Source organism: Drosophila eugracilis, unplaced genomic scaffold (genome assembly GCF_018153835.1).
Source record: "Drosophila eugracilis isolate 14026-0451.02 unplaced genomic scaffold, ASM1815383v1 contig_1858, whole genome shotgun sequence".
Lineage (NCBI taxonomy): Eukaryota > Metazoa > Arthropoda > Insecta > Diptera > Drosophilidae > Drosophila > Drosophila eugracilis.
In genome coordinates, this window is record NW_024572708.1 from 68,691 (window position 1) to 94,741 (window position 26,051).

Below are 26,051 nucleotides of genomic sequence, written 5' to 3' on the forward strand. Positions count from 1 at the left end.
TATTTCTAAACGGTGATATCGATAGCCTAAAACCGCGATAATATCGAAATATTCAAAATGTATTAATCGATTTTTAATTAAATAATTTAATTTCTACAAATAAATAAATTTTAACCATCCAGCTAAATTTTCTTTAGTCCTGCCCACGTAGTGATTTCTAAAAATGTATTATGATAAATGAGCTTACTCTTACTTTATTCCACATTCTTTAAGTTACATCTGCGGCTCATTTTTCCAAAGGTAAACATAAAATGCATAACATAAGGACTTATCTCTTACATCAAAATACTTTAATCCATTTAATTATTTTTTACCTCCCCATTTATCTTCGGTAAATTCACTTAAGTAAACAAGAAACCAAAGTGTATAATCTGTTTATGTGCATTTGCGTTCTATATACTACGTTTAATCCTTTGCTATTCGGTTTCGTGTTTAGGTAAATAAAAATAGGTCAAATTGTGATTTCTTTTTTCTTTTATATAAATCCTTTCCTTTTAATGAAAATGTGCAAACCGACGAGAATTTCAAAACAATATAGTAGGATGAGTTTCGCAGAGAAATGTTAGTCGAATATGTTGTTTCGCGTTTGTATCAGTATTTTTTCTTTCCTTTTTTTTAGTTTTCATTTGATTTTTTTTTTGTTTTGAAAATTTAAGAAAATATATATTTTATATATATAGGCGCGAAAATTAATAATTAATTCAACATTTTTATATATACTATATAACTATATGTACTGTGTATGCATGCAGTTTCTGTTGCGGCTTTCGCAAACTTGCAGTGACTGTTCTGTTCTATTCTGTTCTGTTCAAATCAATTTTTGCATTTCTCGTCGTTTAGCCGGTGTTATCAGGCGTATTAGGAATAGTGTTGCGTCCATGGGTTCTCGGTTGCTATTTAAGCAAAGCCAAAGCCTTCGGAACACTCATGGATGGCCTTTAACAGGCAGCTTCGTAGTTTGTCATATGACTTGTACATGGGCAGATCCAGTTGGTTGAAGCTGCAATCAAGAAATTCCATTAATTAATAATTAAATTTATAGAACGCAAATGAAATAAATAAATTTTAAAATATCTAATAACTTCCCAAAGTTCTTTACTATATTTTAAAACCTTTACAACTCTTACTCACCAGGTGTGCGCGCAGGGCAATCTATCAGTGGAACGATCGTCCCGATGGATTTGGAACTTTTGAATCCCGTTCATTCCCTCCAGAGAGCTGAAGCCCTGCAGGGGCACTTTCGAAGTGCCGGTGACGAACTGCAAGAACTTCGCGCGGTCCGCTTGGTCAAAGCTTCGCAGTGCACGCCAAAACCATTGAATCTAACAAATGGAAATGTCATGATTTAGAGAGGGATAGCAAGAGGGAAGTCAAGGTCTCACCTGGGCCGATTTGGAGGTGTACTTGTGGTACTCAGTGTTCGCCTTTAGATCTTCAATGTCAATATCCGGCAGGCCGGATATGAGAAGTTCCAGTTCCTGTTCGTTGAATATAGAAATTAAATGCTTTGGAATAATGTCGTAGAAGCCCTCAAGGAATGCGTCCAATCTGGTGTTGGGGGTAGAAGAAATTAGAATCCATGATCTCGAATAAAATATATGTCTGCATTTAAATACTTACTGTTGACGGATGGAGCCACTCATCTTAAGCTGGCACACCAGCTGCACATACTCGAACTTATTTTCCTCGGTCACGGCGGTGTCGCGACCGTTTGGCTTGAGATCACGGATCTGGGTGACACCAAACTCCTGCACCTCAGTGGAGAAGGTCAGCTCGTAACCCAGAGTGGAGATGTCATTCTTCATGAGATAATCGAGTCCTTTATAGAACTCATAGTCCTGCGACTCCATATCCGTGTGTTTCACTTGTTTGCCCAGTATGTGCTTGTAGAAGGATCTGGTGAAGTAGCACTCAAGCAACTTATTGTCGTGCACAGCCTTGGCTGTTGAAAAAAATTAAAGTGATATTTAAACGCTGGTAAATGACAAGAGTCTCTGAATATACTTACCAATTACGCGGCCGACGAACTTAAAGTAGCTCAGGTGATTCGGATTGGCATGACTGGAGGGATTGATCATGTAGGTGACGCGATCGCCAGGCGATACGCAGAACAAGGCATACATCGGATTGAAAATCTCACGTGATATGATCACATACCATTCGCGTAGCAGACCGCCAGCGTCCTGGCCTTCCTCATCTGCAAAGAGAAGTTAGGATAAATATGAATAAAATAATTCTTATAAACTAAGAGTTTATTAAGTCCGAAACTCACCCTCGAAGACGATGTAGAAGCGGTTCTTCCATTCCTCTGGACCCAGACGATACAATACACGGAACGAGTCCTCAAAAACGGTTACGCGACGAACACTAACCGTATGCTCCTCTCGCCGGATACCCTCGTCCAGGCGCTCCAGCTCCGTTTGGAAGTACTTTCGCTTGACATCAAAGTCCAGAATGCGTGTGTGGTCAACTAGCACGGCAAATGGTCCGTCCGAAAGATGAGTTGGAGACTGGCGCAGGATCTGGTTAAGCACAGTACGGTGCTTCTCCGCAAACAGAAGGAACTTCTGGCGGTCCTGCCGCAGCTGCGCCTCGTGTGCGCTGAGCGCTGTATTGGCGGAACTATTAGTCGAAAGCGGCGTGTTTGTGGAGGCATCTAGCATTCGCGGCTCATCTGGTTATAATGAAATTGGTGATTCGATTTTTTGAATAATACATTAAATGTTTCTATTAACCCCAAACTCACCATCAAAGCTAGTCGAACTCAGAGTGTTTGCGCTGCTAGTATCGTCCATCGAAGGACTGTGCTCCTGGGCAGATGATGTGGGTGCTCCTCCTCCGGCGGCTGCTCGCAGTCCAGAGCCCACAACTCCAGCGAGCGTACCGCGTCCCGACTTTTTGGTAGCACCGCGATGGGAGGCATGAATGAGAAAGAAGGCTTCCACAGTGGGCTGTAACACCAAGACGGCGAACTCGTCCTTGGACTCCTCCAGAGCCACCAGGCACTCGCTAAGCGTGTGCCATAGCACGTCCAGACAGAGAATCTGACTCAAAGTGGGCTTGGCTGATTTGCCAGCGCTTGTTGAATGATTGCCGACTCCAGGTGAAGCCCTTGTCTCATCGTCATCTTCTTCGTCCTCATCACCGTCTTGTATGTTCTGGTTGGTTTCCATAGGTGGAGGAGGAGAAATTGTGCTAGCTGATCCAGGAGCCATATCCGAACTACTACCGCCGGACGCTCCACCATCGCCCTCAATATCGATGATGTCATCGTCGTTGTCGCCGGCAGCACCAGAAGTTCCACTGCCTGTGGACAAACCATTTTGCGCCTCATACATATCACGCACCTGCATGAAGATCTTCAGCGTGCGTAGGAAGTATGGCTGAGCAGAGGAGTTGGACATAAGTTTCTTCATTGAAGGCAACTGCAACTCGCAGGTGGGCTTGGCGTTCTTTGGCGCCGAAATGATCACATGTTCCGCGGTAAAGCGATCCTGCATAATGCCCTCATGGACGGCCAAATTAGGTAGCAAACTGGCTCCCGACACTGTAGGTACATATCCGACTGTTGCGCCTGCTGCACCGGAAGTGGAGGCAGCCTGTGAGGTGGTTCTAGCCACGCCGTGGTGAATGTTATACATACGAATCTCATTTAGCAGCATCTGTATCGCTTGACGCACTTCCTCGGCCAATCCCAGTATGGCAGCTGTCAAGTACTGGATGAAAATGGCATTCGATGCCTGCGAACACTGAGTAAGGTTCACAATCAACTTCGCCACGTTGTCTAAGCCCTCGGTGGTTCCGCACTGGTGTGTCAGCACCTCGATAACCAACTGCAGTTGCGAGAAGTTTTTGGAGTAGATCTTGCGACGTGGCTTCGATGGCGCTACTGGCAGTGCCACACTTAAAGTTGGAAGCTGGGTTCGCTTCGCTCCCACATTACTATCACCGGAGGCAGGATTACCGCTGGCTGGAGTCGCCTGCTCCTCAATGTTGGCGGTCAAACTATCACCAATTTCGGATGCATTGACCTGGGTATTTTCTGCTGATGCCGCCGCTGCTCCCGCTGCCTGACCAATGGGAATCAACGTGGGCATTTGATCGCTGAGTGGTAACTGCTCTTCCTCCTTGGGCAACTCAGTGCTGAGTGAGGCAAGCAACTTTACCAGCATATCGGTGAGATGGGGAGATCGGCATATAACCTTGTAGGGCAGCATTTCAAGCAACTGACCAAATGGCGAGTCGCTAAAGGAGAGGAAATCGGCGGTATTCGTTTGCCATTCCCACGCCGGCTGTGAGATAAGCGGAAACTGAGCCACATTGGCTAAACGCACTTGGGTTTGCTGATCGATGTTTAGCACTACATCCCAAAAGTTCTTCGCATTGGTTTGGTACGGCACTGACTGCTGATTAAGGCTTCCACTAGATACTTTGGCAGTAGCAGCTGCTTTGGCTGCCGCCGCCTTCGATGTGGAGGGGGCTTCATCCAAAGGCGTTGATGGTTTTGGTGCAGGATGATCATCGAGTATTCCACGTAAACGGTTCGCAACTTGGTAGCGGCAGAAACGTGAACGGAAGTCTAGAGTTCCACCTGGTGGTCCATCATCGACCCCACGACCTGCCAAACCGCTAGCAGCTCCTCCACTTGCTCCAGATGTAGGCGATGGCATGCCAAATACCGCACTCAATATACGCCTGGCTTTCACCTCGCGATTGTAGGGTACAAAACTGGATGGATAGTGCTTGGCCAGGACAAACAGTAAGTCCAGACAGTTGCGCACTATCATTTGTGCCGCCTGCGGATTGATGCTGATACTCCGCGCACTACCCTCGTACAGTCGATTTATCAGGAATATGTTGCTCTTGTAGCCAAAGGCAGCGTCCACACGCAGTTTTAGCCACTCCGGTTTGCCGCCCGCCTGACCCGCTCCAAAGTTCCCATTGTCCTCGTTGGTTTTCTGTACGATGCTGATCAGAGCACTGATTATCCAGTCACGCGTGGGTTCATGGTGGCACAGATTGCGAATGACGCGATGCAGACGCATGCTGTTTACTTTCTGGTCTTCTACAAACAGGAAGAGCAGGAGTGTGGCTAGCGAATCCGGATCAAGGAGGATGTTTTCATCTTCCATCATTAAAAGGGCGAGTGGTTTGCCCATGGTCGGAGCATGATGTGGGTGCGCATGATGATGTACAATCGTTGTGTGCTGGTGGTGCTGCGGCTGGGCATTGCCACTTGCATCATACCAAATGGAACTGTGCCAGCGTGCCTCCTCCAGGCTCTGCAGCGTTGTCTGGAAACGAGCTATTAAAGTAAAAAAAATTAGTAAAATATTAGGATTAATATATTTTCAAATATAGAATTTACGACCGACTTACATAACGCATTGCTTGGTGGATGGGCGTCCATGCGGGCGCCATTACGAAATTCCCAGTCACGACGAAGGAATTGCGCCTCGGCAGCCAACTCTGGAGGCAAACTGGCTATCTGCGACTCCTCCATATCGGTAAGTATCTAATGTTAAAACGGATACGAACATGTACTTTAAACACATAAGTCATTCATGGAATTCTTAATAATTACCGCTTGGCGTAGATTCTCGGGCAGGTTTTGGAAGAATGCGGCAGTGTCCACCGGATCCTCCGGATTGGCTGTCTGAGCCGCCTGTCGTTGCTGTTCGATGCGCTGTTGCATTAGCACCTCTGACTGGATATTCAGTGGCAGGGCTGCGAGAAATTCGGGGTTGACCTCGACCAGCGAGTCGTGGGCAATCTGAATAGCATTCTGTTGCGCACGCTGTCGAATGCGCTGCATACGGAGATGCTCCTGGATTACCTCTTCTCGCATTTCACTCGGCAGAGCGGCGAGGAAAGAGGGATCTACACCTTCGGGCACCTCTAGATCGCCGAGAGCTGCCCGCACTTCAGGACTCATGTCCGTTATGGTGGCTGTCGTTCCACTCGCTCCTCCAGATGTTGTTCCACCAGCGGCGGAATCTTCTGTTGATGCTGGAGTTTGGGTACTGGTTGTGGGAGCTCCACCGATTTCCGTTTCCACTGGCGTTGGCTCTGCGGGGAGAGCCTGTGAATTCGGAGAAGTAGATTCCCTGCTTTCTGGAATCTGATTAGATTGGTTAGTTTCGTCAGTATTTTCATTGGCTGGCGGTAAAGTTGGTTGGTCCTGCCTAGTTCCAACGCTGACCACAGTACCGGGCCACAGCTCGCCCTCGGTAAGTACCAATGGCGTCGTATCACTGGGCGGTGGCGGCGGAGGTGGTGGTAGCAAAAGTTGATCTTCCTCTGGTTGCGCTTCCTGTTGGGGCATATCCAGTATGTCAGGAAGCACGTCTACATCAACCTCTAGGGAAGGTGGCAAAGCAACAACATCCGGAGCCGTGACGTTTATCTGATCCAGAGCCGCATTGGACATCGGAGTCGGCATTGAAACAAGTGACGAAGCTGGCGCGGACCCGGACGCACTGTTACGGCTGGAAACAGAGCTATGGGCCTGAACAAGACGTTGCAGACGGGCGGGTAAATCGCGATTGGGTCGAGCGTTAATCAGCGCTGACCCCGAAGTTCGCGAGGAATTTGTATGTCCGCTGGACATTTGCAAGCGATTGCGTACAGCCTGGCGATCGGCCAACTGAAAAGAGAGAGAAAGTAAATTTACATCTGTATTTATGTGGAAATCTACGAAAATAATACCTGCAGAAGTAGCATCTCTGCCTCATCAAGACGCGAGTGAGCTCGCGAAGAAGGCAGAATTGGGGCCGGTGGATGGCGATGGTGTATCACTGCCATCTGTGCCAATGAAGAGGAGTTCTGCTGTGACTGTGATTCAGCCCCATCGGCTGTCGAGTTTGAGGTAGCGCCTTGGCTATCCTGCTCGTTGGTCAGGTCAATCTCAGCGTAAATGTTAAAGGGCAGCTGACTATGCTGGCGGAATCCACCGCGTTGACGGGGCGGACGAGTCTGCGCATCCAAGGATACACTACCGCTCATGGACGCTACAAAAGTAACATTGTATAGATAAATTTTTACTTGAATGTTCTGAAAATTACTTACAGGATGTGTAAGGGCTCGTATTTCCTCCAGATGAAGCCGTAGCGTCGCTGGTGGCATTGGCTCCCGTTCCGCTAGTACCGCTGCTTGGAGCAAAGCTTGATGACATCAGTACGGGAATTGAACTGCGTCGGGTGCCCCCTGTCGCAGAGGCTGCCACTGGTGGCACTACCACACTGCTGCTTCCTGAGCCGCCTGTAACGGCATTCGCGAGTATACTGGATGCAAACGAAGCTGTCGATGTTGGCGCGCCTGTGCTCGCTCCCGCCGTTGTGTTGGAGAATGTTGAAACTCCACTAGGTGCTGGTGTCGATGTTGTAAAAATGGTACCAGCCTTTCGGGCAGCTTCATCCTGCTTACGTTGCTGATGCGCTATTTTCAAATCTTTGATAAGATGCGGCAGCAGAAAGTGAGCGGCATATAGGCATGCGTCAGTCTGGCTCTCCATGTCCAAAAGCGTGGCCTCCTCTAGCCACCAGTGGAGAGCTGGGATGGGTGAACAAAAATTAAATTAGCGAATTCAATATAAAAACACTTTAATTACTTACCATCTTGAGTAAACGTCTCCATCTGAGTTTCTTCAGTGGGGTTCTGATGTGTGGGCATGCAAACACAGTACTGCTGGTCCAGATAGAGCAATCGTCGCCGGACTCCATTCGTACAGAGTGTTGCATTCGGATGTTGTCCCGTAGTGCCGGAGTTTGCACCACCCCCACTAACACCGCTTCCGCCAGAGGCTGATCCTCCGGCACTTCCTCCATTGCCGGTCCCCATTGGTTGTTCGTCCAGCAGGTTACTCATGTTCTGACTACTGCCAGAGGCACCACCAGTGCGTTCCAAATGCGACATAATGGGCATTAGAAATGCGCTTACCTCGCTACCATTGGTGTTGCCACCAGCAGCTGCTCCGCTGCCAATGGAACGATCGAGGCCAGAACCACCACTTGCTCCACCCGACAATCCAATAAAACTGTAGTCCGGTGCCATCCACGAGCCAGATGAGGGACGTAGAGCGGCCGAGGCGATTGCTCCGATGCTGGCAGTTGTTCCACTCGTCGACGACCCTCTGCCGGATCCGCCGGCTGATCCAGTGACTCCAGAACCACTTCCATTTCCACCATTGCCGCCATTTACATCAATGTCTAGCGGTTGGGCAATGGAGCTGTTCATTCGCACACGGAAACCAACCGGCGGTGTGGGTATTAGGCCGCTACCTAAACGCTCGTATAGATAGGCCTCTGCATGGGCAGCCGATGGTCCACCAATGGGATCCACATCAGGATCTCCATCGGGATCACCATCAACATCGTCGTCTTCATCGTCCACCTCGTCATCAGGATTGGGACGATTGGCTGAGCCATCGCCAGAGGCGTTAACCGCTGCACTGCGCCTAGGGCGATTGTTAGAAGACACAAGGGCGAGGGCGATGTCAATTTGGTTCTCCAGCTCTGCATCCATGACGCTCTGACCCTCCTCGCGATCCTCGTCGTCATTGTCTTCGTCGTCATCATCGTCGTCGTCCACATCGTCCTCATCTTCGTCATCATCATCGTCGTTGTCCACATCTGCATCGTTCGACGCCGTCTCAGAAGATTCCGGCTCATAAATGTGATCAAAGACCTCAATAAACTGGCGAGGACGCTCCTCGTCCACATCTGTTTCGCTATGCTCATCCACATCCTCATCGGGTGCGTCGTCATCTTCATCTTCGTCCTCCTCATTCCGCTCGTCGTTTTCTGTGGAAGCATCCGAATCTGATTCGGAAGTGCTGACATCGCCCAGAATCGTTGTACTCAAATCACGTGCACCACCAGGAGCTCCAGTGTCCGATGAGGTGGAGGCGCCATCACTACCGCCACCACCGCTGATACCATTGTCATTTACAACACCAGAATTGGTACTGCTACTTCCACCATTGCCAACGCTCACATCCACATCGGGATTTGTTCGCAAACGAGGATCACCGCTAACGGAATTGTTGCCAGAGTTGGTGGTGGCGTTGCTTCCGTTTTGCTGTCCGGTTGTACTTGCTACAGCGGATCCACTGGCGGATCCGGCGCCACCACCACTTCGCGAAGCCAGGCGAAGTCCCTCACTCTGCAGGAAATCGTCCCATAATTGATCGAAGTTAAGTACCGGACGAACCGGTCCACCACTAGTCGAAGATTGACCCGCTGCTGATGATCCAGAGCTTACGTTTACAGGTGGATCGTTGGTATCTCCGCCGTTGCTTCGCTCCTCGACCACGTCGATAACAGCAGCGGTGCCTCCACCTGATCCTGAACCCGACCCACCACCTCCGACACCACCTGTGCCAGGGCCGTCTCCGCCCACTCCTCTTGAGCCCGTAGCAACCGAGTCTTCCGAGTCAACGGCCATCTCGTCTGAGTTGAAGATGAATTCGAAGGCATGACGACGATCCGACAGCACGTTCCGAATTATGTCCCGCAGTACGTGCTCACCACCCATCGCATTGGCGCGCTCCACATTGACAACACTACGTCCTGCCAGACGAGGATATAGTCGCCGGTTAATGATGGTCCCGTAGGTGTTACCAGATCCTGGTCCTGTGCCACTGCCACTGCCTGCAGCGCTACTACCACTTCCAGATCCATTCGATCCAGCTCCGCTACTTCCAAAAAGAAGTCTCTTCGATCCCAGTGTAGTGGTGGAAACACTGAATCTCAGCAGGATCTCCATGGGTCGCAGAATAGCTGCTAGAGTGCTCAGCGTATTGTGATTTGATAGATCCTTGTATTGTGCCACCTTCGTTAAATAGGTCATTACTCCCTGGCGAAGGAGTACACGGTACATATTGTTGCGGTGCAAGTGGACCTTGTCATACAACATGGGTGACTCAATGAGATTAGGGTAAAGACTCATCAGAACCTGCAAACGTGTGTGCTTCTCGGCGGAATCCGGCTGGGCTAAGGCTCTGGCCACCGCTGCGTGCAGCTCCCCGGCAACATGAATCTGGACTCCGGGTTGTTGGTAGCAGTCTGATAGGGAACAGATCAGCACCCGGGTCATTGTGCTGACCTCGGGGACATGATGCCTTTGGGTTATAGGCAGGAAACGATCAAGAAGCACGCCAAGGAAGGTCTGCTGCGGTGCGGAGATCAGTGGACTATCTGCAGGTGTATAAACGTGGGCCAAGAGGACACGCGGCACCAATGACTGGTAGGCTCGAGTTGAATCCGCTAACAGTTTGAGCAGGGTTGCCCTCGAAATAGTGGGTTTTGCGTGGGTATGTCCGCTGGTAGGGATGTGCCAGGTGCAGCAGCAGGGCTCAAACTTTTCTGTCGACTGGGCTTGGCCAGCAGCTGCACCTCCTCCACCACTTGAGGATTGTTTCTTACTGATCGCAGGTGCGGGGGTTTCCTGGAACCGGAAATATAACTAATAAAATAATATTTAGTTATTTATACTTTAAAAACCAAAGATTTTTTGAAGATTTGTTTTTGATAAATATCTTATAAACTAATTGCTCTCTAAGGAATTCGACTTACCTCATCATCGTGACATCCCTGCGCCATTCCTGGGGGCTGATCCGGCTGTAGCAGCTCCGCGGCGCCTTGACCACGATCTGCAGATTCAGTGCCGCCATAATGCCAGCACGGTTGCACTAATCCATGCAGCAGATCCTTTAGTACGGCTACTGATGACTGCACCTGGGGATCGTCCTTGAGTTCATCTTTAGACGTTGGTGGTGGCGTTGGCGTTTGCGAATGCGGCGTGGCACCGCCTGTTGCTGTCGTCGGTGTTTGGCCAAACTTCGACTTGACCATAACTCGTGCATCGTCTGCAAGCGTCGTGCCGTTTGTGTTAATCTGGTACTCGCCCTTGAGCATCTCTTTAGCGGCGGCCACAAAGATCTGTGGATTGCGCGAAACCGCCGATGACACCTGGGTCAGCACGTATATAAGGTCGCGATGACCCACGGGAACGTTACCCGCTGCCCGCATGCCCAGCACTCTTTCCATGGCCTCCTGAAGCACGGGTGGGGCCTCAAGAACGTGGCGCAGGATAATGTTTGCATACGTAGGAAAGCCCATAAAACTGCAAGCCTGCTGGAGGTGCAGGAGCATCCGTACTCCTCCACGTCGGATAAACACTTGGGCGTTATCGTAGTTTCGCGTTAATCTAGCACATAGTCGGAGTAGCGAAAGCTTCGTTTCGTTGAGCATGAGATGCGAAGGCTGCAGTAGGTCTACAATGCTGCCGATAATGCGCCCGCAGTCAAACTTGCTTAAGCCGACCTGCTCCTCGTTGAGTATAATCTTTTGGGTGCGTTTGGGTATGGGTGGTGAGCCTGCGGTATGGGACTTCACCTTAGCGGCAGCTGCAGCGGCTGCATTCTTTAGTCGCGACTTGCTGCGCGTGGTCATAGCGGCTGGCGGGGATCCACTACTGGCTCCGGTTGAGCCCTCATCGTTGGCTCCCTCCTCATTTGAATTTGCTGAGTTCTCCTGCTGCTGGCCATCGCTAAAGTTTATTAGCTGTCGCAAGGAAATTAATTCATCGGAATGCACAGTGCCCGTGCCGTCAGGCGAAGTCCGGACCACGCGATTCATCATATGTTCCACCTTGTGTAGCGCCATTGGATTTTGCACATTGGTGATGGCCTCGCTGAGCTTCAGAGCAGGACAGACGGGTCGATGTGTTCCGGATGCTTCACTCACTTGCGTCATGCAGTTCAGGCTGACGGTACACCGCTGTCTTCCAATGTTGATATGGATCCACCTTTCACCGGCCGCGTATGCATTTCGGATAAGCTCGTTGTTAGCATCCGAATAGGTATTCCACTTGCCCGTGGAAGCGTCATACCAGCGCCACACATCGCTGCTAACTGCTCGCATGTTGGCCTTACGCTGCAGAATATGGCTAATGCTGTCAATCGCATCGATTAGATCCACCAGATTCTGCACCCATCGCGGCACAGTTGCACGCTGCTGACCGGTATTCGTTTCGCTGGATTGTTCCAACATCCACTGGCTCATACAGTCCAGTAACTTCACCAGCGACACCATTGCATCCTGGGCAGTTATCGCCTCCACCAGGGGCCGGTGTAGATCACTGTAGTTTTCCTCGAGCAGCAGCGTCGATGTCTTGAGGCGTACAAACAGGCGAGTGGCCGTCATTCCGGTTAAACATTCCTCTAGGCGCGACGCCTTCGACCCGGTTGTCTTGGCCGGTTCAAACAGCTGTAAGGTAAAGTCCACCCACTGTATGATATTGCGCACAAAGTTGGTAACAAACACCTGTTTGTTCAGGTGATTGTGGCGTCTGTATAGTACAGCTATCAAATCCGCAGCACTATTGACCGTATCCGGTATTGCTTCCATGAACTCGAATGCCCGAGAGATGGCTTCATCGCAAAAGCGATCAAAGATCAATGACGGCATTAGCTTTAGGTGCTTATAATCATAGCTGGACTGCGCCGAAGTGGAGGATTTACTTTGCGTTGATTCGCCATCCGCGGGTAGTTCCATGTCAATGTCCATTGTGGATGCCGATGGTGGTGGCGGCGGAGGTGGAGCAGTGCCGCTTGACAGACCACCAGTCGTCGACATGGTACTTACTTGTGGATTATTAAGCAGGTAATCGGTGGCCTCTTCCAGAGAGGCATTTGTCCTCAAGGCGTCGATGACATGGTAGTGCAAAAATCCCATGTCCGTCAGCGTCTTGATGTGATCCGCATTCAGACCATCGTCCGTGCTCCGGATGTATAAGTTCTCGAACTTAATCTCCTTCATCCTTGTGTGATAGCGATCCAACAGGGTCTGATGTGACTTGATCAGATGCTTCAGAATCACGATCATAGTCTCAAACATGCTTGGTCCATAGTTTGGAATCGGGCGCCGGGCCCAGATTCTGCGCAGTGCTTGCATGGCCAGCTGGTGGATGTGGATTAGATAGAAGACCGGCTCAAATGGAACCGAATCGGGTAGATAATTTAGCCGGGGGCTCATCGTGTATGGAGAGTCCAACATGGCTCGGGGATTCACCATCTTCTCGAGCAGCTGCAGCCACGCGTCAAGGAACTCACCGGTGCCCTCCGGACAATCACGCTTGTCATCCTCATGCGATTGCATCAGATCCTCCATTGAAGCCCACTGATCAAAATCAAACTTCTGGGAGACATTATCCAACGATAAGGCCCAATAGAACATCTCAAAGAATGCCTTTAATCCGTTCTCAGCACAAAACTGCGATATCATCAAATGGAATGCGCTGCGCTTATCGTCGAACAGCATCGGGCCTGTGAATCCCACCGAGCAGATCAGGAAAGTGAGTTTAAGTTTTGGTACAGGCTTAGGCAGTATGCTTTCGTGACTAAATCCATTAACCAATATTGAGCTGAGGATGCGGGCTATTTCGCGCGCCTCTGGCGTAGGAACTTTGTTGATATTACTAATCAAATCGTTGATGCGACGTTGCCGTGTCTGTGGTGATCCCACTGATAGCTTTACCAAGGTGCCTAAAAGCTCAGCGAGAGCCCTTCCCAATCGGGAACTCGCAGCCAATAATGACTTTATGTATCGAAACTGTTCTTCTGGGGTGTACTTTGTCCGGAATTCTGCCGCTCTTTCCAGCTTCCTCGATAGTTCTGCTTCCGTTAGCGGATCCGCGGTACCAGCTGCCGCTGACATTTGGGCTGCAATTTCGTCCCAGATGAGATCCGGATGCTGGGTGGGTTCATCCGAGCAAAGATTCAACAGGATAGTGCTCTCCCACACTAGGGAAATGTAAAGCTGGACGAGTTGCTGCAGTAGTTGGACTCCGGTTTCGCGATTGACACCCCACCGCTTTAGAAGTATACCTCTCATATCACTGGAGGCGTTTCGGCAAAGATGCACCAGCATTACCACGTAGCCGTGCACAAAACTCATGTTGTGCAAGATGGGTGTATATTCGGCGTTGGCAAAGCCATCCTCTAGCCGCTGGCAGCAAACTAGCTCCGCTAGTAAGACACTGCCGCCGGGAAAAGTAAAGTGCTTTATAAGTGGCTTCAGTTGAGCCACAATATCGGCCAGCTGCTTGAGTGCAACATCCAGCACTTTGGTTTCTTGCGCTTGGCTAAGTATCGCCTTGCAAACATTTGCTACCGCTTGTGAAGTAGTGGACACTGGTGAATCCACTGGTAGATTGGGCAGCGATAGCAGCTGAAGGATGGGCCTTAATCCTCCGTGAAGTACAAATTCCCGACAGTGATCGCCATTCGGACTGTTGCTGAATATCGCCTCGATGAACTTCATTACGTTAAGAATATAGTCGATGAGGGGAATGGCTTCTCGTTCCGGAGGCGTCACCACTTTGACAGTTTGCGATGTAGCTGCTTGCGCTCCTGTACCTCCAGCTCCTCCTACACTTCCTGCCTGTTGAGTCCTGGGTGTTGATGCACCTCCACTTTGACCCGGTGTCGTAGGCTGTTGCTGCTGCTGCGAAGCAGAGCTCATTTCATCATCATCGTCGTCGTCATCGCCGCTGCTATCATTTGTATCCGCTGCACCCTGAAGGACTGAAGATGATCCTCCCGAGCCGGCCACCATGACCATGGGCGAGGGTGTTGATGCCACATGATGACCAACGCCGTGACTGCCAGATCCGGATCCAGAGCCACTGCTTTCCTTATTCGCCCGCCAGCAAATGAAACTTGGATCGGAGCCGAGTCGAACCAACTCATTTAGGAGCCTGACAATTGCTTCTGTAGCATCGGCTCGCAAATAGGGATGATGCTTGATTAGATCATCCATGGCATTGCCCAAATTGGTAGCCGTATCGCCGAGCGGATCCGAAGAACGGCGCCGCCGCATGGCTACCAAGTAGTCCGGGGAAAGCAGCACCTTCAGCACCTTGTCGAACGGATCGTAGGAAAGAAACTCAAACAATCCACGCTCATTTAAACATAATGCGGAAAATACGTTGGGCAGGGATCCCAGCACCTCCCGGGTAGCTGGCACATCCTTGTGTAACAGCGCCTTTAGCATAACACTGGTTATACCCAGATCCTGCAGCGAGGAGAGCAGCGATGGTTCGTTGAACACGTACACGGTTACCACATCGGTGGCCAGCAGAAACAACGAAGGTCCATAGTATTCTGCATTCGCAATGATGTGGCGCAGCGACTGTGTTAGACTAGTCTCCATAATGTTTCGCATGTTGCTAAAGTGAGCATGATCTTGAATGCTTTTCTTCAGGAAATTTAGCATCGACTTTAGCAGTGCCGCCCGCTGTGTGACGCAGGACGGTTTCTTCGGCGCCAGGCTGCTCGGCAGCTGCGAAGATAGCTCCGCCTTGCGCTCGGCCAGTGGACGGGCGTAGTAACTATTTGTGGGATACATAATGGCCGACGGACGAATCTCTCGGTTGATTAAACCCATAATCGGTCCGGAATTACTTGATGCCCCTTCTCCGCTGCCGCCTGCCAAGTTGCGTGATCCACCAATATCCAGGAGTCCTGCTCCTAAGCCTTCTACTTCACTATGGTCTATGTAACCTCTGGGCGTCGAGCTCCCGCGGCGCGGCGATCCACTTCCACTGGCCACGGAGGTGTTCTCTCCGGTTCCGTCTAAAATAGAAATGAAAAGTAACCAATAAAAGGGTTATATATAAAGATTTTTGCTTATATTGTAAAAGAAATATTGCAAACAAATTATATTCATTAATAAAAGCCGTGAATCCATAAAACATTTACGACTTTTACAGTTATGATAGATTTAAAAAGCTTGCATGATATTTTCAAAATTAATATAAACTAATAGATATAGATTCACTAACCACCTTCCACATCCTCATCGACTTGGTCCAGCGAGGTATCTAGCTTATGGTCGTCACGCAGAGTCGACTCCTTTAGCGTGATGCCGATGTCAGCCAATGCCTTACAACAGCTCTTGATTTCCTTCTCCAGACGGTCAATGAACACGTTGAGTCCGTTGTTCTGGTGAAAACGGGCGATGTCTATGTTGGTAATCAAATCGATCACCCGCACTGCCCGCGTTACGAATGTAATGTGCTCGAGGTCCACTCCCGGCCAGCTGATGACACAAAGTAGGGATTGCATCATGCCACTTTTAACTAAAGCAGAGCCACCCATTTCGTAGCTGGCCAGATGGTACAGCAGCGAGAAAAGTGAGGTGGCCAGAATGAGCGGGTACCGCTCGGTGAGTCCGTATGTGGTTAGATTATCGATGCAGTCACGAACCAAAAGCGGCAACGTCCCGCCCTGCCGCTCAGCTCCGGTATAATGCACGATCTTCAACAGACGCGACCCGGCCCTGCTGCACAGGAAACATACAAAAAAAAAGTCATATTCGGTGAATCCACAATATAGTCAATAAAGGTACAACTAATCTCTTACCTCGGGACATTTGGATTGCGGTCGAAGTGCAACATCGAGGTAAGTGTGCGCAAAACTGCCGCCCGTATTTCGACAAGATGGACGTCCTCTTTGTCGATTAGCTCGCATAATTCTTCGCCGAAGCCGGCATATAACACCTTGTCCGTGTTGTCCTGCAGGGCATTAGAGTAAATCAAAATGGAGACGGCCTGAAGACGCGCCTGGACGAACTGAAGTCGCAGTTTGTAATTGTTGAAGCCTGAGATCAAGCGCACCCGATGGGCAATGCGCATCTATGGAAAACATCAGTCGTTAAAGATTGGTTATTTTTATAGTCATGCTGGTTGAGAACATACCTTGATTGCCTCACTAGGCTTTGAGATCTGTCCGGCAATCGTCTTGATCACCTCGGGAGCTGATGCCGTGTGGCATAGGTCCATCATGTCCGGGATTTCCAGCTGTGCGGCATGACCGTGCTCGTCCACATAGTCGATACATAGCTGGTAAAGGAATTCCAGCTTTGGCTCGCCAATGCAGCAGTCCTTGAGCGACAGGCCATAGTTGGGATCGCCCCAGCGCTAAAATTAATAGTTCTTATTTTTAAAAATTCTAAAGAAAACCGCAGTTACTTACCTCAGCTATGTTGAAAAGTTTAACGATCAGTAACTCCTTTTTCTCGAACGGCAGGCGGGGTATGAAATTGCTGCGCTTGGAAAACATGTAAAGCAGATTAAGGACGGCCAGGACGATATCCATGTTCTGAGAAGAGAGGAGCACTGTCAAGTGTTCGATGGAGTTGTACAGGTGGCGCGAGAACGAGTGCTCGATCAGCAAAGTGGTGAAGTTAAGTACGTGCAACAGCAGAGTGACATCCTGAGGAAAACACATTTTATTATACATATTTAGAAAAATAATCATTTTTATGGGGTCGATGTCGGTTTAAATTAATACATTTTATTCCTTATCCATTTAAAATCCTAAAATAATATGGAATCGCAGTAAGATGAACTTCTCAAATTGTTTTTTCAAAGATGAATTCCATACAGAAATAAAATTTAAAGCGATAGGAAAAATTTGGAGAAAAAAAAAAGGTATTCGTGAGAAATTTGAAACATTTTTAGAGGTACTACACTGTGAAAACTAACCGTTGTCCTTACCGTTTCCTGAAAGTTGGTGTCGCACTGCAGCACGAACTCGTTGCCATTGACATGACGTGATGCCTCCTCGAGGATCTTGTCGAAGCGGTCCAGAATCTCGATCCAATGGTACAGCTCGCACTTGCCGTAGATCCAGACGTGGACGGTGTCGAGGAACTCAAGGAGTTCGGTTCGCGTTCGCCGCTTGGTTAGCTCATCGATAAGCTCGCGGCATTCGGCCGTCAGCTCCGAGGAGCCCTTCTTTAGCTTCACCGTGTCCACCTTCATCGCGGTAGTTTTTCCTGGAGCTTATGGAGCAGCAGGTGGCTACCACTGGTGGTGGTGGTGCTCCTCCCCTCCCTCCTTCACTTATTTTTTCCGTTGGCTGTGCGTTGAGTGGTTAATTTGTTTGGTGGGTGTTTATGGCGAAAAGTTGTCGATTGTTTATTGGTTGGGCATCGAATTTTGGTTTAAACTTATATGTCAGCGTATTCAAATAACTGTAAAAGTAAAGTTATGGAATAACTATTGTTAGGAAAATAAGTAAGGTATAAATGAAATACATTGACCAAAAAAGCACAGACGTTTGTAAAATTTTGATTGAGAATTTTGACTTTGACGTTTGAATTTTCTTTCCCGCTCACTCCTTCTAACACTCTCGTTCTCTCCTTCTTCGTGCTCTCGCGACTTAACTGCACTTGTCAGCTGAGCCAAGCAAATTGGACACAAATTTCCAACTGGCAACAGCGATACGCAAAAATTAAGAAAAACAAAAGTGACACCAAACAGAGCGCGCGCGCATTAAAAGACCTTTGTTTTTGTGTTTTTGGTTATAAAGAATTAAGGTGTACGACTTAGATTTCCGATTCAATTGTTGTTTTGCACTATTTTCTTTTACAAACACACACATGTCAAACGCAACATGTTTGAGCAAAATGTCAAATGAGCGCCAAGCGCATAAAGGTGCAAGGCGAAAAGAGAGAAAGAGGAGCGGAGAAAGAGAGCGGAAAAGTGAAGTGGAGGAAAGATGCGTAAGTCAAGGTTGGCACAACAACAAAACATGAGACTGCAACAAACTCCTTTTCTCCACATACACACACATACACATAGAAACTACGCGAAAAACACACATTCTTTTATGCCAATTTCCCCTCAATTCACAATAAACAAGTGAAAATGAGAAGTGTTCGTATGTATGCATGTGTCTGCTTCACCGAATTTTCATTATTGCAGCACTAGCAGCCACAACAACAAAAACTTTTTCCTCTATCACGGTTGCATTTTTCCTTTCTTTTAGGGCTGTTTCAAGCAAATATAAACTATTTTTCACACGCGAATTTGTAGCGCAATATAAATTTGAAGAAAAAGTAATTTAGCTGTAATACAACACAAAAAAAGACAACAGGGAAAAGAAATTGCCACAGTCAGAATAGAAACAATGCAGTGGGTGAGAGTTTGTCTGTGTGCGTGTTTGTGCCTGTTTGTGTCGGGTGTGCTAGTACTAACCGTGTGTGTATGTTTGTACGTCCTCGAAATTGCGACTAGCGATACTCACAATTATAAATAAATGCAGCATAACTGCTGCTATTCTTGTTTCGGTTTAAAACGTTCTAATTTGGTTAATTTAACAATCTCGGTTTTTGTGAAATGAAATTTCCACAGACAAGCGTAAACAGTGTGACCAAACACCGCCAAAGCTCCAATCCACGGTAACGATAAATTGCAATCACTCTTTCCTATCGATGGCTATCGATGGGTTCTTGTTTTAACTTTTTGGTAGCAAATAGAAAATTTGTGGAAATACTGTTTGATTTTTTGTGGCAGTCTAATATGAAATGTGACTTATATATCGCCGCCAAGTGACTTTCAAATAATTTAAATTTATATGAATCGATAATGGACATGACTTATAAGAATTAGCTCATTACTCGATATTTTTTAAGTTAATAGGAAAAGTTTTAAAGGATTTAATATATATTGGTCTTATAGTTTAAAAATTGCACTTGATTCAACTTATTTCGCAGAATTGCTTTTGTTTTTATCGTATGTACTTTTGACCGTTTTGGGCCAACACAATTTAGTTTATTTTACAGTCTTGTATAAAAATATCGTTAAATAAGTCTAAATTTTAAATAAGGACAAACGTAAATGTGTAATATTTATAATATTTTATGCTTAGAAATACACCTAATAAATATTTCCTTATTAAATTATTACTTTAACTTATTGATTGCACATGATGAAATATATTTTGCTAAATGCATGTTAAGGTATTTGGAAGTTAAGAACAATTATTATATTTTTTCTTAATATTGCTTAATATATATATTTTTTATGAAGTAATATTTACAATTTCTACTTATACTTCGTTAATCGGAATGAAATTAACTACAAACATTAAACGGCAAACAGGTTGAAGCCTTTTTCCAAAGTTGAGCACAACGACTACAACTATTACACGTTAATACACAAACTAGTTGGCCTAAACCTAGACTTAGGATTATAAAGTATGTTGGAGCTGCGTACTATTGACTTCGGTGCTCTGAAATTGTCCAGTTTCCGCCTCAAATAGTACCTGCTGGATGCGCAGCTTGGCTACGGACCGAGAATAAGAGTCTGTGACGGTGCGCAACTGGGAGGCGATGCTTTGGCCGAATATTACAAGTTCATCCTCGCTGACGGAATCTAGAACCTGATGGTTCCTCGGTGTTCGCTGTGACGGCGTGGCTGGGAGCTGTTGTGGATGCACCTGAGGTTGTGGCTGCTGCTGATCCACTAAACACAGCGACGAATCATCGATGATTAGCTCGGTCTTACTGGCACGCACCATTTCCGGTGCTATGGAAATTATGCAGTTGCTCCCCGGAGCCTTGGTATCGTTGGGAGCACACACTGCCTCGCCATCTGCATCTGGGTCGTCCTCCTCAAGCGCATCCTCGCTCATACTGATATCTGCGGTGGCATTGAAGAGCAATTTGCTCGGGGGCGCCTCTTCCACTTTAACTGGAGATTGTGAAACATTAGGATGCTTGTTCTTAGGCTGCAAATTCCGAAAATTAAATTTATACCAAAAACTAAAATCAAACCAAACCATAACTTACCCTTTTGCAATGAGAGAGGGATACGGAGCGCAGAAAAGAGTCGGCCAACTTGAACCAAAACAATTTGGGCTCGTAGCTCCTGCCTTGCTCCTTTTCTCGCATCCAGATGCGTAACTCCTTGGAGTACACAGTGCGCACGCTTTTGATCTTAAGCTTGATGTCCACCACGGTCAATTGAGGTATCTTTAGGGATCTGATTATCGCTTCGTAGGCTTCCTCCCGAGACACCCGATTTTTGTAAGTGTCCAGTAGCGTATTGTAGAGACACGGCTGGCGTCGGTACGCCTCTAGGAACTCGGTGATCGGGATCTTGGTGCTATCGCTCATTTTCAACATCACCTATTTGTGGCCGATTCGGGCCAATTCTTTGCTCCTATCCAGTCAAAATAAAACTTTAATAAATAAAACAACTTTTGTTTACCCTCGTTTAGTGTGCCCAGATAGTTAGTAGCTTGTATACGATTATGTTTAGTAATGATGTATTGTTTAACATAACGTTTTTAATAATTGCTTTGTAAATTTTAATTTTCATATATATAATTTTTTAAATATTTATATCATATGAATATATATAACATTCTCGAAGACATACAAATCTTTGTTCATTTAAAAGACATAAATACTTTGAATACTTATTTTCTTACCACATTATACTTACTTATTAATATTTAAAAAAAACATCATAACAATTAGATAAATTAAGAAATTGAAAGAACGTATCATTGGCCCCGTTGGAGTGCTTTAAATATCGTTAGTTGTCCCATCCCCAGTGTGCCAGTGTACCCGTTGGTCAAGTGTGACCCTGCTGCACTGCCGACCGAATCCTCTCCCGCTCCGTGCGTTCCACGCAAAACGACATCGCCACCACGTGGAGCCTTTCTCCCGTTCTGTTCCGTTCAGTCGTCTCTCTCTTTTTCTACCGAAAACGGTAACAGGCAGCAGGCACTTTTCAGCAGCTGCTCCGTGCGTGCGTGTGTGTGTGCGATCCGAACCGATCTGTTCCGTTACGTTCCGTTACCGTTGCCGTACCGTTATCCTTCGCGAACTTCGAACTATAGGATAACTGTAACTCCTTCGCGCTACACTTTCCTGACCTTAATTATTTAGCCAAGTCCACGCCAAGGTGAGTAATTGCACGCTGTCATCGTCATCTCACTGTGGAAAATTCAATAATGTGCGCAGCGCAACACACATGCAATTTCCCATTCTGCGAATGCTGACTGTGTGTTGGTGTTTTTTTTCTGTGTGTGCGTGTTGTAACATCAGCCAAGTGTGTGTTTGTAGGAAAGGGGCAGATCGTGTGTTTCAATTTTTATGCGTTTTTCTGTAGTTTCGGTCTCCCGATACAAGGTTTCCTTTGTAACCATGGTGTCCCTGTGAATCATCCATCCATTGAGACATCCCGGTCAGAAGAAGAACAAGAAGTATTGCCCTCGGCAACAGAGAGGAAGAGAGAGAAAGCATGTGTGTGAGTGCGAGGCGTGATGAAGAGGGAGGCCGACAGCGGCACAGTGGAGCGCAGTTAGCACAGTGGAAATTTTTGAGTTTTTGCTGACGCTGTCTAATTTTAAAATTGAGTTCAGATTTTTTGTTGAAACAGTTGGCTACACGCAACCTATGTGTATGCAAGTGCAAGTGTTGGTGAAAGAGGGAGCTAATGGCAGCCGGAAATCTAAATCCAGGTGGCCTTGAACGTGATCCTGGCTCTCTCTTTCATAAACAGTGCTGCCCATAAAATTAAAGGCGGCAAAAGGGCTAGTAACAGTGCTGCCTAAAATGGTGCCAAATTTTTTAGTTTTGCTTTAAATTTGATAAGTAATACATTTATAATACTAATATTTTACATAGAAAAACCAATAAAACTGATTTAATCACTCACTTAAATAACACATCAAAGAAAGCAAATAATGGAACATTCATAAAATATAGATGAACTATCAAATATTTAAGTGTTAAGCAAATAATTTCCAATCGATAGTTAAAACCGAACTATTAAAATGTAAAGAATTTGATAAAGATTGAAGGGCAAAAAAAAAATAGGTGTTTATACAGTTTTTAGAGTTCTTTAATCAGCAAACGCTGTACGTGTTGGCAAAAAAAATCTATTTATGGATGAGTAATTACTTGTATTGCAAATTCAATATTCTGTTATCCAAATAAATCAATAAGTGTTTTAATATATTACCTACCATAACAGCTTAGATCTGCAATATTTAAACGTGCTCAACTCTTGGTTCTTTTGTTTTAATCTTAAAAAGGTAATCGACTGCAAATACAAAAAAAAAACCCGTGTCTGGCTTTCGTAGATAAGGGAACCACAACATTACTTGGAACCCGTTCCGGTTCTAACACCTTGTGGAAATATCTAACCTTTTTTTTTAATGAAATAACTACACGACCTATTCTTTTATATTACGACAATATTTAATTTGTTAGTAAATTTAGTAGTTTGAAAATTATTTTCCATTTATTAGCTTTCGTAGCACTCCTGATTTTTTAGACTTGCTGTCATAACTTGCGACGACTGTTTAAAACATAATATTAACAACCTTTGGCAAAGAAAGATTGAAATAAAATCTTCGAAAGAGAACAAAATACCAGTAAAGTAATACTAACCTGATTTGATTCACATTTTCAGCCAGAATAATGTCGTCCGCCGCGAAGAAACGCGACGCGCAAAAGAAGAAGGATGCGCGCAACAAGAAGATCCAGCAAATACCCTCTACGAAGAAGGCCAATGGTGTTCCGGAACGTGAACTGACTGAGGAGGAGAAGCTGTGCGCTAAGCTAGAGGAGGAGGCCCGGATCAGTGCGGAGGCCCGATCCTGCACCGGATCGCTGGCGGTGCATCCGCGTTCCCGCGACGTCAAGATCGCTAACTTTTCGATCACGTTCTTTGGCTCCGAGCTGCTGCAGGACACCATGCTGGAGTTAAATTGCGGACGCCGCTATGGTCTGATTGGTCTAAATGGATGTGGTAAATCCTCGCTGCTGGCTGTTCTCGGCGGCAGGGAGGTACCGGTACCTCCGCACATCGATATCTTCCATTTGACGCGCGAAATTCCGGCCAGCTCGAAAAGTGCGCTGCAGTGCGTTATGGAGGTGGATGAGGAGCGCATCAAGCTGGAGAAACTTGCTGAAGAGCTGGCCATGAGCGATGAGGACGATGCTCAGGAGCAGCTGATCGACATTTATGAGCGACTGGACGACATGTCAGCCGATCTGGCAGAGGTCAAGGCGGCCCGCATCCTTCACGGTCTCGGTTTCGACAAGGCCATGCAACAGAAACAGGCCAAGGACTTCTCTGGTGAGTAGTTCTCTTTTTACCCCAAGGAATGTCTTAACTAATCCATATCCTAACCTACCCCTTCAGGTGGTTGGCGTATGCGTATCGCGTTGGCCCGCGCCCTGTTTGTCAAGCCCCATCTGCTGTTGTTGGACGAACCGACGAATCACTTGGATCTGGACGCTTGCGTGTGGCTGGAGGAGGAGCTAAAGACATACAAGCGAATCCTGGTACTCATCTCGCATTCGCAGGATTTCCTCAACGGTGTATGTACGAACATCATCCACCTGACGAGCAAGCGGCTCAAGTACTACACTGGAAACTATGAGGCTTTTGTTCGCACACGCATGGAACTGCTGGAGAACCAGATGAAGCAGTACAACTGGGAGCAGGATCAGATTTCGCACATGAAGAACTACATTGCCCGCTTCGGTCACGGTTCCGCGAAGTTGGCGAGACAGGCGCAGTCTAAGGAAAAGACGTTGGCCAAGATGGTCGCCCAGGGTCTTACTGAAAAGGTATCTGATGACAAGGTGCTCAACTTCTACTTCCCATCTTGCGGAAAGGTGCCGCCACCCGTGATTATGGTTCAGGTATGTAATTCTGGTTAATTTACTAAGCATAAACTTTAACTTTTATATCTGCTTGGCCGTAGAATGTGAATTTCCGATACAACGATGAAACACCGTGGATCTACAAGAATCTGGAGTTCGGTATTGATCTAGACACACGTCTTGCTTTGGTAGGTCCCAATGGAGCCGGCAAGTCCACGCTGTTAAAGCTGCTGTATGGTGATCTGGTGCCCACCTCTGGCATGATCCGTAAGAACTCCCATCTGCGCATTGCTCGCTACCACCAGCATTTGCATGAGCTGCTAGACTTGGATGCCAGTCCGCTGGAGTACATGATGCGCGCTTTCCCCGATGTCAAGGAGAAGGAGGAGATGCGAAAGATTATTGGTCGCTATGGCCTTACCGGTCGCCAACAGGTCTGTCCGATACGCCAGCTGTCCGATGGTCAGCGGTGTCGCGTGGTATTCGCTTGGCTGGCCTGGCAGGTGCCGCACCTTCTCCTCCTTGACGAACCTACCAATCACTTGGACATGGAGACCATCGACGCGCTCGCGGATGCGATTAACGATTTCGATGGCGGCATGGTGCTAGTTAGTCACGATTTCCGTCTGATCAATCAGGTAAGTAATCAACAATTATTCATATCATTCTCTTCAAGGAAAACATACATACTCACGATTTGTTTAATAATTTTTCATTTCTTCCAGGTGGCTGAGGAGATTTGGGTGTGTGAGAAAGAGACGGTAACCAAGTGGAAGGGCGGCATCCTGGACTATAAGGACCATCTCAAGAACAAGATCACCTCCGAGAACGAGAAGAAGGCTAAGGCGGGAAAGTAGATCATATCCGTTAGATACACAATATCTAGTGGATAGATGCCAACGCCAACACACCTGCACATACACACAGTCGCGCACCCACAACACTCAACAAACACACACCCCCACCCACAGTGACATTCAGACCACACTATCCATTCTCTTCAATAGGCGGCGGGTGATATCCGGATATTGGGCTGCCCGTTCGCTAGATATACAATTCTGTGCGAAATTATCCTTCGGTTTACACTACGTTATAGTCAAGTCATGTAAACAGCATTTCGATCGGCAAACTTAAGTCAACAATAAAACTCAAAACACCCAAATCCAACCACAAGTATACATAACTCACATAAGAACAACAATCACTGTTGATAACTCAACAAGAATACACAAATTTTAGCTGAATTTTTATGATTTTATGTGTCGAATTAAACTAAATAAAATTATAAATATACATATATAAATATGAAGTGGACGACAACAACAAACAAACAAACAAACCAGGAACTACAACATATAAATATAAATCAACTACAACCAACTACAAAACTGCTTGTGATCTTGCGCTTATATAATTTCGTTAAATTCTTCGCTAGGTTTCATATAAACATATATATAAAAATATATTTTATTTTTTGTAATTTATTTACGCCTTAACTATATATTTACATATTAAACAATTAAAACAACAATAACAACAACAACAGAAAAAAAAACCAATGTAATTAAA

General features: G+C 46.8%; 3 protein-coding genes across 9 annotated transcripts; 1 reads left to right on the forward strand and 2 right to left on the reverse strand.

Moving 5' to 3' along the window:
• Positions 1 to 168: 168 nt before the first annotated feature.
• Positions 169 to 19,255, reverse strand: LOC108110038 (E3 ubiquitin-protein ligase HUWE1). Of its 7 annotated transcripts, none has more exons than XM_017218896.2 (19): positions 19,097 to 19,255; positions 17,563 to 18,041; positions 17,039 to 17,278; positions 16,762 to 16,983; positions 16,427 to 16,698; positions 15,850 to 16,346; positions 10,575 to 15,637; positions 7,614 to 10,446; positions 7,069 to 7,551; positions 6,709 to 7,010; positions 5,585 to 6,646; positions 5,380 to 5,515; positions 2,747 to 5,305; positions 2,273 to 2,674; positions 2,009 to 2,197; positions 1,621 to 1,942; positions 1,383 to 1,548; positions 1,132 to 1,322; positions 169 to 1,000 (listed from the first exon to the last, which is right to left on the reverse strand). In XM_017218896.2, the coding sequence occupies exons 2-19, from the start codon at positions 17,827 to 17,829 to the stop codon at positions 898 to 900; spliced, it is 15,309 nt and encodes a 5,102-aa protein (XP_017074385.1). In that variant the 5' UTR covers positions 17,830 to 18,041; positions 19,097 to 19,255; the 3' UTR covers positions 169 to 897. The 7 variants fall into 7 exon arrangements, with proteins under 7 accessions (XP_017074385.1, XP_017074383.1, XP_017074381.1 ...); XM_017218894.2 differs by having other exon boundaries at positions 7,614 to 10,464; positions 15,847 to 16,346; XM_017218892.2 differs by having other exon boundaries at positions 7,614 to 10,464; positions 15,847 to 16,343; positions 17,551 to 18,041.
• Positions 19,256 to 19,567: 312 nt separating this feature from the next.
• LOC108110050 lies at positions 19,568 to 21,425 on the reverse strand. The gene is made up of 3 exons (XM_017218926.2): positions 21,301 to 21,425; positions 20,643 to 21,015; positions 19,568 to 20,581 (listed from the first exon to the last, which is right to left on the reverse strand). Exons 2-3 carry the CDS (start codon positions 20,976 to 20,978, stop codon positions 20,042 to 20,044), a joined length of 876 nt encoding a protein of 291 aa, XP_017074415.1. The 5' UTR covers positions 20,979 to 21,015; positions 21,301 to 21,425; the 3' UTR covers positions 19,568 to 20,041.
• Positions 21,426 to 21,545: 120 nt separating this feature from the next.
• Positions 21,546 to 25,644, forward strand: LOC108110047 (ATP-binding cassette sub-family F member 2). Its single transcript, XM_017218923.2, has 5 exons — positions 21,546 to 21,765; positions 23,281 to 23,949; positions 24,016 to 24,521; positions 24,584 to 25,120; positions 25,208 to 25,644. Exons 2-5 carry the CDS (start codon positions 23,289 to 23,291, stop codon positions 25,337 to 25,339), a joined length of 1,836 nt encoding a protein of 611 aa, XP_017074412.1. The 5' UTR covers positions 21,546 to 21,765; positions 23,281 to 23,288; the 3' UTR covers positions 25,340 to 25,644.
• Positions 25,645 to 26,051: the final 407 nt, after the last annotated feature.